Source organism: Dermochelys coriacea, chromosome 1, assembly GCF_009764565.3.
Source record: "Dermochelys coriacea isolate rDerCor1 chromosome 1, rDerCor1.pri.v4, whole genome shotgun sequence".
NCBI classification, from domain to species: Eukaryota; Metazoa; Chordata; order Testudines; family Dermochelyidae; genus Dermochelys; species Dermochelys coriacea.
In genome coordinates, this window is record NC_050068.2 from 239,128,212 (window position 1) to 239,141,736 (window position 13,525).

The 13,525-nt window shown below is 37.8% G+C and overlaps 1 protein-coding gene across 11 annotated transcripts in view; it reads left to right on the forward strand.

Annotated features, from left to right (window-relative positions):
• EPS8 (epidermal growth factor receptor pathway substrate 8) overlaps window positions 1–13,525 on the forward strand; it is a 198,900-nt gene that overhangs the window by 128,996 nt on the left and 56,379 nt on the right. For all 11 annotated transcript variants that reach the window (XM_038419564.2, XM_038419538.2, XM_038419517.2 and 8 more), the window contains 4 exons: window positions 6,942–7,009; window positions 9,183–9,344; window positions 9,546–9,695; window positions 12,156–12,238. In XM_038419564.2, the coding sequence (XP_038275492.1) occupies window positions 6,942–7,009; window positions 9,183–9,344; window positions 9,546–9,695; window positions 12,156–12,238 (463 nt within the window). The remainder of the gene's footprint in view (window positions 1–6,941; window positions 7,010–9,182; window positions 9,345–9,545; window positions 9,696–12,155; window positions 12,239–13,525) is intronic.

Consider the following 13,525-nt stretch of genomic DNA (forward strand, 5'->3'; position numbering starts at 1 on the left):
TTCATTCTCAAGAGTCACAGTGAGAAATATTCTTATTGAAGTATCTTGCAATAGGCAGGCAAATGGCAAATACTTCAGTGTTGCTTTATGGCTGTCAAAATGATACTAGTGAATATTAATTAGATACTTTAATTTCCACATTTGGATTTCATTCCAGTAAGCACATCAGAGAGGCATACTTATTTTAGTCTTAGACAGAAAAACAGTGTGGCCTGAGCCAAAGAAATCTCAGTGTCAATCTTTTGGAGCTGCTGTAAGAGTTTCCAACAATGTATTAGTAGAAACGAGATAAAATTGAATTTATGGCTCTGCTGAGTTTTATGTAACATTTAACCAAATATCTGGAAGTGGTATTAGGACCAAGCCTAATTAGAAGCAGAAAAGTGGATAGAGCAATAAGTGATATTCATGTATGTTATATTTGAAAATTTAGGATGAAATTCACTTCTATCTGGAGGGCCATCACAAAGTGAATGTGCTACTTTAAGTCCTATTTTTGACCACTTAAATGAGACTTAAGTATTGCACAGTCTTTGTGCTTCCTCTGTACACAGAGATTAATTTCAACCTTATTGCAGCAGAATGTTGGTATTAAAAAACATACCAATATCTCTTCTCACCAAACTGAATTTCTTATTTAGATATTGTTTTCCTTATTCTGTTTTATTAGCTGACCTTTGCCAACACACACATGTGGAGGGTGAAGGCTACAGATAGAAAATTATTTTGATTGTACCAAACTTCTAGTCCATCCATAGTAGAATTAGTTTGGGTATTTTATAAATAATTTTACTGTGTTAAATATGTATTTAATTAAAGAATCACTTAAGGAAATATTCAAACATTGAATTTGAAATCCAGGAAATTTATGGTAGACATAAATTAATGAAAAAGGAGAAAAGGGTTGTATTAATCAAATACGAGAAAATTCATACATCTTACAGACAGGTAAACATATTATTACATCATGCAGTCATATTGGCCTCAAGAGTACCTTTGTGAGGAGGGTGATGCAGTAATCCAGTCTGCAGGTTACTGTAGGAAAAACCATGAAAAAACTAAAGGTTGAAAAATTAATCCTTGACACTTGCAAATGAAAGGTTTTGGGTGTGGGTGTGGATGTTTAATGGGACAAATCCTCTATATTTATCATCTTGATCTTGGTTAAGGGAAGATTTGGGCCAACATTTTCAAATTCCTAAATGGATCTGATTGGTGAAATCTTGTAGGAATATTGTGTCAAAATCTGCAGTTCTCTTGAAATCAAAATACATTGTGAATTTCACTGAATATTTTGTTTAAAAAAGAAAATTGGGAGGGGGAAAGTTCCAACAATGTTGGGACATCCTACTTTGACATTTTTGGAATGAGACATTTTAGTTTTTTGTTTTGAAATGATTTTTTATATAACATAATACAAAATAAAAAGTTGACATCATAACAAGACTGTTGTTGAACAAAATGTTTTGATCAACCCTAAACTATTTATTAATGTTTTAAATTTCCTTCATAGAAAATTTTCATAATTTTGGAGCAGGAGGGACCTCTTATGCCCAGAAAAAAGGGCATGAAAATAATTGCCCTAAGAGGGAAGTACAAAAGAGAATCTTCCCTATGTGGAGAAGTCTGATAATAGTGGAAGGGTATAACATGGAACTGAGAAGGACGAGTGCTAAAGGAGTGGAGTCTTGTGACAGGTTCTCAGAGTTGAGGTCCCTGCAAGGAGAGGCAGAGCTATTCTGCTGACTCTTGCTAATTTATGCTGGAAGCCAGACCATATAGGGCACATTAGCGCCAATCCAGAATATAAAGCTGTGTAGTCCTTTTTAGAAGGGAAATGCAAACTCGGATCAGGGATTAAAGGGTTTTGCAGGTAGAACCCTTAGGCTGAAATTTAGATTCATAGATATTAAGGTCAGAAGGGACCATTATGATCATCTAGTCTGACCTCCTGCACAATGCAGGCCACCGAATCTCACCCACCACTCCTGCAATAAACCTCTCACCCATGTCTGAGCTATCGAAGTCCTCAAATCATGGTTTAAAGACTTCAAGGTGCAGAAAATCCTCCAGCAAGTGACCCGTGCCCCATGCTGCAGAGGAAGGCGAAAACCCCCCAGGGCCTCTTCCAATCTGCCCTGGAGAAAATTCCTTCCCGACCCCAAATATGGCGATCAGCTGAACCCTGAGCATGTGGGCAAGATTCACCAGCCAGATACCCAGGAAAGAATTCTCTGTAGTAACTCAGATCCCACCCCATCTAACATCCCATCACTGGCCATTGGGCCTATTTACCATGAATAGTTAAAGATTAATTAATTGCCAAAATCATGTTATCCCATTGTACCTTCCTCTTCATAAACTTATCGAGTTTAATCTTGAAGCGATAGGTCTTTTGCCCCCACTGCTTCCCTTGGAAGGCTGTTGCAGAACTTCACTCCTCTGATGGTTAGAAACCTTCGTCTAATTTCAAGTCTAAACTTCCCAATGGCCAGTTTATATCCATTTGTTCGTGTCCACATTGGTACTGATTTTAAATAATTCCTCTCCCTCTCTGGTACTTATCCCTCAGATATATTTATAGATAGCAATCATATCTCCCCTCAGCCTTCTTTTGGTTAGGCTAAACAAGCCAAGCTCCTTGACTCTCCTTTCATAAAACAGATTTTCCATTCCTCAGATCATCCTAGTAGCCCTTCTCTATACCTGTTCCAGTTTGAATTCATCCTCCTTAAACATGGAAGACCAGAACTGCACACAGTATTCTAGGTGAGGTCTCACCAGTGCCTTGTATAATGGTACTAACACCTCCTTATCTCTACAGGAAATACCTCGCCTGATGCATCCCAAGACTGCATTAGCTTTTTTCACGGCCATATCACACTGGCGGCTCATAGTCATCCTGTGGTCAACTAGTACTCCAAGGTTCTTCTCCTCCTCCATTACTTCAAAGCGTCCCCAGTTTATAACTAAAATACTTATTAATCCCTAAATGCATGACCTTACACTTCTCACTATTAAATTTCATCCTATTACTATTACTCCAGTTTACAAGGTCATCCAGATCCTCCTGTGTGATATCCCCGTCCTTCTCTAAATTGGCAATATCTCCCAGCTTTGTATCATCCGCAAACTTTATTAGCACACTCTCACTTTTTGTGCCAAGATCAGTAATAAAAAGATGAAATAAGATTGGTCCCAAAACCGATCCCTGAGGTACTCCACTGGTAACCTCCCTCCAGCCTGACAGTTCACCTTTCAGTATGACCTGCTGTAGTCTCCTCTTTAACCAATTCCTTATCCACCTTTCAGTTTTCATATTGATCCCCATCTTTTCCAATTTAACTAATAATTCCCCATGTGGCACTGTATCAAACGCCTTACTGAAATCTAGGTAAATTAGATCCACTGCGTTTCCTTTGATGTTTTCTACTGAAGTTACCAAAAAAGAAAAACCTCAGGAAGTGGTTAATTCTGGACATTAATGTCTATGTCAAGAATGGAGACTGTCGCTCGTGAGCCTTCTTTATAGCTTTTCCTTCAATCAATCTATCCTGAGCAGTCACTGTGAACTGGCTCTGAGAAAGATAGGATAATAAGCAGCTGAGTTGGCCATGGAGTGGCCAGGGAAGGGAGTGAAGCTTCCTAACCGTTGATCTTTAAATGAGTATTTGAAAAAATTGTTCTGCCAGAAATGGCTACCTAAATAGTCCTTATTTAGGCTGAAATTGGGATGTATATGTATTAGAAGCCAAATTTTGGAATAGCTCTAAGTGTACAATATATTCTCTGGCAGATATTTTCCCTAAAGGTTGGGAAGTCTCAGTGCAGTAATTGTTTCTGCTAATGTTTTTAACCATAATTGAGAGATTAAGTGGGATCTGGTAGAATCTGTCTGATTTTGCCAGACAGAGTTGAAAAAATTGGGATAATACAATGCATGACGGAAAATACTATAAGAGGACTTCTCCAATAGAATTCTGAATTTCTACTTGTAATAGAACTTCAAGCTTTCTACCTTTACTTCTGGAATGTGTATTATATCCATTATCTAGCACCATACCAAATCATCTGTGAGGGAGTCTCGGCTGGGTGCCTGGCCTCCCAAGTATTTTCTGCAGCGTGCCCCTCGTAATTGAGATAGCGATCGCTATCAGGTGCTGCCAACCATCACACACGTAGATATCTAAAAAATGGTGAGAAAACTCTACTGGATCTTTAATGATAGTGAAGACAGTTGAGTGACGAATATAGATATTTGTAAGCTCTGCTTACAATTCTCTGATTTTTATAAACGGCTTTTTTTTTGGTTCTGTTCTGAGTAGAGTGTGTGCACACTCCACATGTTACTTTATATATATAGTGTGTGTGTGTGTGTGTGTGTGTGTATGTATGGAGATATATATATATATATATATAAGGTAACAGTGTAAAACTATTACCTTCCTGGGGCTGAAAACATTTCACGTGGCATCTTGTCTACCAAGAGTACTGTTCTGTTGGACGGGGACATGTTCGTTGCTGCTGCCATACAGTGCTTTTGGAGGTATTATCTTTGCACTAAGGCTAAAGTGTTTAGCAATTGTGCACATTAAAGATCACAGACCACTTTTTGGAAGAGTTGCATGTTGGCCTGTATCACCTTAAACGAAATGCAGTGTAACCACCATGCAAGCCAGAGTTTCTTTAATGTATAAGTATAATAGAGGCGTGTATTTTCATATTAATGAGTTTTACAAACCTTACAGCAGATGTAAAATTTCTTGTCCGGTTTAATTTGGTGAAAGCAAAAAAGTTAATCTATTTAACCTTCTGTTTGAAAAAGCCCAGCGGGGTCAAGCTTTCAGTAAATCAGAATGTACAGTCATTTTTCTACATGTCCTCTTTCCTGTTGCACAACATCCAATTATTCATTTACAGCTAGTAAGTTAATACTGTTGCCCTGTCATCTTTGGGATGGAAATAATTATAGCTGTTGGGTTAAACCAGACATTGCTTTTTAATTCCCTTGTTTTGTTAGGAACAGATGGACTTTACTTCTTCAGATCATCGTCCAAACAAAAAAAGAAAGGTAGCAAATGAAATAGAAACTGTATATTGAGTGTTTTGTGGGGTGCGTGTGTGTGGTGTTTTTTTTTTTTACATACACTTCTGAAAATAAATAATATGCTGCAGAAGCAAAAATATTAGTAACAGTTAAATTAAAGCATTAAATGTCAAGGACATTTGTATTGGTGTTTCTAAGTAATTAAATTAGAGCAGATGATGGGGATCTTTTTTAGAGTATGCCCTTGTGCCCCATCCTAAATGCATCTTCTGATAATCCACAGTAGTCTGGTATTTGGTTGATTGTACTGTAGACTAATCTCACTAAAGCAAACTGAATAACTGTTGTAAGTTAATTGCCTATTTCAGTAAGCAACACTGGCCTTCTGGGAAGAATGACAGCTCTGTAACTGACTGCCTTCTATGAGATGCACAGACATGATGAAACTATGGGCCTGAACCTCCTGCTAACTATCACCTGCTAAGTAATTTCCCACTGAAATCATGGGAGTTGAGGCTACTTCGCTTCATGCAGCATAGCGATCCTCTGTTATTAAACCCACGTTCTACCTGACCTGGAATACCCATGTAAAGAAACACAGTTTGGCAAGGCCCTTGGTTTAACATTGGTCTAAGACCTCAATGGGTATTATTCTCTTCCGCTGTATATGGCCCTCCCAAAAGATCTGTATAGTTTATAGACCCCAAGGCCTTAAATACCTATTCAACCCAAACCTGCCTTCATTTTTAGTAGTTGAAGTAGTGCTTTCAATAGTTAGCTCTTGGAGACTACAGTAGCATACTTAATTTTTCTCTCATGCATCAGTTGTCTCTTTGGTGAAATTGACATACACTGTACATATCAGTTTTTCTCAGCTTGAAACCCAGTTAATCAGAATGCTCATTAATCTCATCTTAAGGCAGAAAAATTGATTATTTCAAAAAACAAAAATACTGAAAGCTAAATCCTGCAAACCTTTATCCTGTGAGGTCTCCGATTAACTTCACTTGGAAATTTGCCTGAGAAAAGAAAGCAAGATTAGGCCCTTCAGTGATTTATGAGTAAAGGTTCCAAATATTACATTGAGAATATTTTTGTATTAAATTAAGATGAGATGTTTTCTTCACTGATTATGACATTGTAATATGTATTATATTTTCCCCACTGACATAAAATAGACCCAATATGATATTTCTGATTTTGCAGCGTTGTATAACAGAAGAATATAAGATATTTCTGTTAGAGTAATTTAGTGTGGTAGTTCTGCACTGCATCTTCTGCATTTGTCCTTTCTCAGCCTATTTCTGCACTGGTAATTCATTTATTTTTAATATAAAGAAAGAAAGAAAGAGCAAGAAAGAAAGAAAGGAAAAACAGATTTTTGTGTTTCTAAAATATTTTCAAACCCCGATATTTAAGATATTGATTTGGATTTTTTTCTCTTAATTCCTGGGGCTTTTTAGCTATAGAGTAGTAATATATAACAAGGCACACTTGGTTTCAGAGTACATTAATGCATATACAAAAAGTCCTACGTCAGTTTTGCTAGCTACATAAGTGGGGAGTCAATGATTTAATATTCAAAGTTCACAATACATTATTTTCAAACAATACTTAAAATGCCAATAACCCGCTGTATTCCAAGTTGTTGCGTCTAACATTTTGTTTGCCTCCTACTGGCTTTTTTCCTGGTATTGTTCATGTGGATATATATTGTGCTCAGGGCTACAATGAGTTGAAGGCTTTTCCTTTTGAGTACAATACGTAATAGCTTTTCTTTTTCTGTGTTTGTATAAAAATATTGTGGGTTTCTATGAGGCAGTTTTAAAAGATATAAGCTTCAGCACAACATGGAAGCAGGTGAATAATTAGTCTCTTAATTATTATTTTTTAGAGCAAAGAAAGAATTATGCACGGGACAGTGCCAGCAGCATATCCGAAACTTCACAGTATCATGTGGAGGTAAGACAGAGATTTCCAATTGGAAAAATAACAATGCCCTGACACTTTTTTAGGATAAAATGCAAGGTCTATTTTACTCTTTCTAGTACATTTCTGCATAATATGTAATGATTTGTTTTCTCCCCCCCAAGCAGTGTATGTAGATTTGAAGACATATACATCATCTAAAATGTTTTGCCAGGCAAATGTCACTTTTAGTATAATATACATTTGATTATGTCTTGGATCCTGCAGCTAGACCAAAATGGGCTACAATTGTGTCAGATTTTATGAGAAAAGCAGGATTGCCTGCAGTTACTATTTCGCAGGGGGAAGGGATGTATCTATGCAAAATCTAGGGGCCTCAGGAAGTGATGCTGATAATTCAATAGGTGATGTGCTTTTCTCCTTGGGCTTGTTGCCTTCTAGTCCTCAGGCACAGTATTGAGATGCTGTGTGTCACTGAAGCTCCATGTTGAATGATATGGAAAATGGAGGCTTTGATAAAGTATCATCATCAGAGAGTTCAGACTCTATTCACAACAGCAGGGGTCTTAACTTCAGGGCTGGCTACAGTCTGTTATGGTTAATTACATTCTGCCTACTAAATTCCCCTTACTTTGCAATGCAGAGTTTATCTTTCGCTTCCTGTCCTAAACTGCTAAGCAGAATTACTGTATATTGATGTCATGATCTACTCCAGGAGTAAATCCATTTAAATTTTGCAGGGAAGCAAGTCCTGGATGCTCATATATTGTTTGTAAAGCACTTTGTGATCCTTTATTATATAATACCATTTAAAATATAAGATGACATATTATAGCCTTATTCTGATACGACAGTAGACATTCTGTTGTGTAACCAAGCAGCACTGTTACGGGACTAAATTAGGTCCTGCCAATGTCATAAATTCACAGTTCCTTATTGTTCAGCTTTAAATTCAGTACCTGTGTAAGTTGTTACATGTTTGATGTTTCACAGCATTATCTTACATTCTATTGCTCAGATCCCCTTCTCAATCTGCTTGCAAGGAAATACTTGCATTGCTTTTGACTCTGTATGGTTTTGGCTACTTTAGAAATTAAAGTTAGGTGTTGGTACTTTATTGGCATAAAGATTTCTGCATGTATTTGGAATGCAAGTGTTGCCATGTGAACAATGAGTATAATCTCATTACTAAATTTTATTTTACCTTTTGAGTTGTTTAAATTCCCTTTCATTTCTGTGTTAATATTATTTGGTCATATGCAGCAGCCATATCCACTCTCTTGGTTACACAGTTAATAGGTATACCATTCTGTGTATTTGATGCAAACACACGGAAGAATTTTTTAAAAATTAAAATGATGTAAAAGATGTGCAGTCTTATTCATATTAATAAATAATTGAGACTGAGTTAAAGTTTGAGCTCTTGTATAAAAATGTAAAACTGGATCTGTTGTGGTTTATGGGCAGCCTTGCATTGTGGACATGTTAGAAAATAAATGTAGCAAAATCATAACTGCAAGGAAATTGGATGGATCCGGAGCAATAGCAGTGAGAGAGTATTTCATTTGCAGGCCACTGGTTAAAAATAAAAAATATGCCAGGCTGGAACAAAAGTGCTACCATATAATATTTATTTTGTAGTCTAAAATGAGTGGCCCTTCTATCTAGAAGATGTATCTATGAGAAACAAATGAACAGCACATTGTTGCCATTAGTACGCTCGCTGTCAGCTTGAACAGAAACACGAGGACCTTCCAGGCCAGGGTTGAGGCAAATTAACAGAGTTTAGGTCAGCTGTCTGTTGTGCTACTGCCTGTGTTTCACTGTCCAGGGGTGCCAGGCGGCTACTGGTCATGCCCAGTAAATGAATGTTCCGAGAGTGGTTTTTTTTTTTTTTTTTAAATCCTGATTGTGATGCCTGATAAATGTCAAAATATCCAAGGTAGTTTAACTACTAACACAATGATAGAGGATGATAAATTGTAGGTTATAGTAGTCAGTTGATTTTATTTAAGTGACATTATGGAATAAAAAATTCTAGCTTATCAATGGAATGTGTCATGAATAAAGGCACTCTTTTTTTTTTTTTTTTTTTTAAATGCCGGGCTTGTCATCCTGTTTCACTATAGTGTAACTACGGCTAACATTTGGTTTTGGAAAGTGACTTTTAATGTGTGCATCTTTTTACGCATGTATCGATTATCAGCACTTGACCACTTTTGTTTTGGACCGGAAAGAGGCTATGATAACAATAGATGATGGAATAAGAAAGCTCAAATTGCTGAATGCCAAGGGCAAAGTATGGACTCAAGATATGATTCTTCAAGTGGATGACAAAGCTGTCAGTCTGGTGGACTTAGAATCAAAGGTAGGACTTTGTAAATGGCATTCTCGTTTTCAGGAAGGAAGAAGGGAATCAGCAGAAAAAAAGTGTCTGAAGGTTTTTTATATTATTTTAATTACCGCTTTATTATTTTCATTGTTTGGATGAAACTGCAGCAGCATTTCAGAGATCAAGACTGAATTTTTGGTAACCAGACATGTAAGATTTTCTTTTTTCCCCCTGCAGAATGAACTGGAGAATTTTCCTTTGAGCACAATTCAGCATTGCCAAGCTGTGATGAACACGTGCAATTATGATTCTATTCTTGCACTAGTTTGCAAAGAACCAGCCCAAAACAAGCCAGATCTTCATCTTTTCCAATGTGATGAGGTTAAGGTAAGGCAATAATAGGAACCCATTGCAGATTGCTTGAATTTTGTAATTTTGTGAATTGACAGTAAGGGGGAAAATCAATGATACCACCTCACAAAATGTACTTTGTTCATTTCTTCTGTCAGTTGTACTTTAAGATTAATATATTGATACTAAGTTTTCTTACTATGATAATACATATACTATAGTATATTCATTAAAGATAATGATATCTCAGATATTTGAAACCTTAGTAGAATGCATACCCATATAAATCTTTCCTAGAGAGAGAATTTTGGGAGGGTAATGTTCAAGGCTTAGCTATTAAATTAGGCTCGTAGATCACTGTGGTTTGTGCGTATGTTAGTAATATTCACTGATACTGTCTCTTAAGAAGATGGTGTAAAATAGCTCAAGAGAGTTGATTACAAATTCGTAGACACTGATGAGAAATATCTGTTCTTACTGCTTTTTTCCTTTCCATCTATTCCTTTCTTGTTGAGCAGTTAAATTTCTTCTATGCACCTGTATTCTCTCCCCCCGTGCAGGACATCAAATTATTTGTGCTAAGGCAGACTTATAGTCACCAGAAGGTGCTGGCATCATTTATGTTGACCAGAGGCTTAGAAGCAAGCAAATAGACTAATATTGGCTTGTGCTCTATTAGAAAACTAGAGCAGGAGAGGGGGGAATATTACTAGGTAAAATCCTCAAAACCAAGAGGAAGAGAGATCTTTTTTGCAGCTTCCAGTTAAGATAAGCCAGCAATATTTTAGAGTAAAGAAAATTGTTAAAAGTACTTGACTTTATTTCTAGGATTGTACATCTCAATTTTGGCATGTGCAGTAATATAATTTGTACTGCTTCTTCAAATTCTAATAGGTAATTTCATGGAACTTCTAAATGTTCTTTCCTAGTAGTTATAGTCACCCTATTGTATCCTTATTTTTTTTAATAACAGTAATCACATGGTAGAGTTTCTTCAGATAAACATTTGTGAAGAGGACTGGGTTAATTGTGTGGCCGGTGGCATGCTGACAGATCTACTTCTGTTGGTTTTTTGCTGCATCTCCACTAGGGGGACTCTGCCAGTATAGCTAAAACGGCAAAGGTTCTGTAGTGCAGACATACTCTGAGATTATATACATTTGGTTTTCAGTTAGTGGTGAAGTTCATACTGAAGGATGTTCCCTGCCCATCTCATTTTTTCCCTAACCTTTTTATTGCAATCCCTATGGGTATGTCTACATTGCAGTGTAAGCCCAGGGTTCAAACTCAGGATCAAGCCTAACCCCCCTTTCACCTACACACAGCACGATAACCCAAGGCTCAGATCCAGGGTCCCAGGATCCTGTTAGGGTGGTGGGTATGAGCCTGACTCAAGCCCCACTGGACTTATACTTGGGGAATCTGCAAAAAGTATTCCACAATCCTGTGGGTCAACTTTCTTTGTCCTTTGGACAACCAAGTTCAGTGGACAGTCAAGTTTTCATATGCTACACTACGGACAAAAGGCTAGAGTGGGTAGTAGGCTACATTTTGGGTGGGTACTAGGAATTCTGGGATATGGGCGGTTGGACTCAGGCCCACAGAAGGCAGTGTAGATGCTGGAGCTACCCCAGGTTGGTACCCTGGGTTCAGCCATTCCTTTTCTTATCTTTAGTGCTGTTGCTATTTGTTGACTGATGTGCAATGCCTTTCACTAACATGCTTGAGAAAACTTAACATAATATTATCAGAGTAGCAGCCGTGTTAGTCTGTATTCGCAAAAAGAAAAGGAGTACTTGTGGCACCTTAGAGACTAACAAATTTATTTGAGCATAAGCTTTCATGAGCTACAGCTTGCATCCGATGAAGTGAGCTGTAGCTCATGAAAGCTTATGCTCAAATGAACTTGTTAGTCTCTAAGGTGCCACAAGTACTCCTTTTCTTTTTGCATAATACTATCATCATCTAGGAAAGAAGAAATCATTTGCTCTGGCAATAATTGTTGACTTGAAATAATTACAACTGTTCAGGTACATTTCAGCTTAAATGACACTTACATCAGAAAGCGAAGTTGGGTGAGGTAATATCTTTTATTAGACCCACTTCTATTTGTGAAAGAGACAAGCTTTTGAACTACCCAGAGTCCTTCAGCTCTAACCTTTCACCAGCAGAAGTTGCTGCGCAATAGAAGATATTGCCTCACCCACTATGTCTCTCTAATATCCTAGGACCAACATGGCTACAACAACACTGCAAACATATGCACTAGAACACAGTTTGATATCAGAACACTGATATCTGTATCAGCATCCAGACAATAGCACTGTGTGTGTGTCTTTCTAATTGTATTGAAAATAAAGTTGAAAGAAAATTCTTTTGATATGTATGTTCCTGGGCCTAAAAACAAGCAGATGGATATTTTTAATCCTATCTGTTTAGCCTAGTTAACAACTCAAGTGTTTGACTGCCAGGTAACATCTGTTTCTGTCACTGCAGGCTAGCTTTATTCATGAAGATATTGAAAGTGCAATCAGCGACAGCAAAGCGGGGAAACAAAAGAAGAGGCTTGACACGCTCAGGTAAAAAACTTCCAGGTAGTATCAGGAACAGTCTAGTAGAAAGTAATTTAAAATCACCCTTTCTTTTTCTTCCCCATTCTCCTCTTTCCAACTCTACTATTCTTTACTATTTTGTGGTAATCTTATGGATAGTATACACCCATCATCAGGGACAACAGCTTGATTTATTTCTCTCTCACTGTCTAAATTTACAGCTTCTGTTCTTAACTCTCTCCTACTCCAGTGGTATACATAACTGTGTTCAGTTGGGAGAATGCGGCCACTTCCTCTAGCGGGTGAGAACAGCTTTTATGTGTTAAGGATGGGGGAGTGGAGTGCATTGAATTCAGAGAAGATTAATGTCTGATGTTCCTAAAACCTCATACTTCAAGTGGTCACCTTCATGGGTCAGGACAGGTTTCCCCCTCTCCCACCACCAAATGTATTCTGGGTTTTCTTTGGTTCTTTGATTGGTTGGTTCTTTTCTCTGAATCCTCAGAGATAGCCATAGCTGGAGATGGCACCTTGGATGGGGTGGGTTGGTGCTGTGAGGAAGTACCAAGCATAGTCTCTTTCAGGTGCTTTCCTGGCTGATTCTTGCTCACACACTCAAGGGTCAAAGTAATTGCCATATATGGGTCCAGGAGGGAGTTTTCCCCCCAGGTCAGATTGGCAGTGGCCTTGAGGGTGTGATGGAGGGTGAGGTACACCTTCCTCTGCAGGATGGTATGCAGGTTGCTTGCCAGGATCATGTGGGTGTATCTCACTTAATCTGTTTCCTGGCATTGTCGGGGCTTCAGGTACTGGTGCACTTCTGTCCCTCCCATTCTCTCCCTGTGGCACATAATAGTCTAGTCTCTGCTGAGCTGTAATACTTTGGTCTAATTCTGGGGATTAGTTTTAGTGCACAGGTGCTATGTGCTGGTGGTGGCCTGTGATATACAGGAGGTCAGACTAGATGCTCTGCTGGCCTTAAACTCTGATTAATACAGAAGTGAGATATCGTGGGGATTCAGAAATCATAGAGGAGATTTTCAAAGGCATGAATGAGTTAATGGGAGTTTGGTACCTACTTGCTCTTTGTGCCTTTCAAAATCTCTCCCAGTAATGCTTAGCTTATATAAAATTTTTCATCAGTAGCTCTCAAAACACCATGCAAAGATAATTATGTATTAATTTCACATTGTACAGATGGGGAAAATAGAGTCAAGTTAATGATCTGGTAAAGGGAGTAAGCAGCATGTGTTCATAGAGTTCACATATAATAACACAGGCTTCGATCTTACAAACACTCACGTACATGCTTAA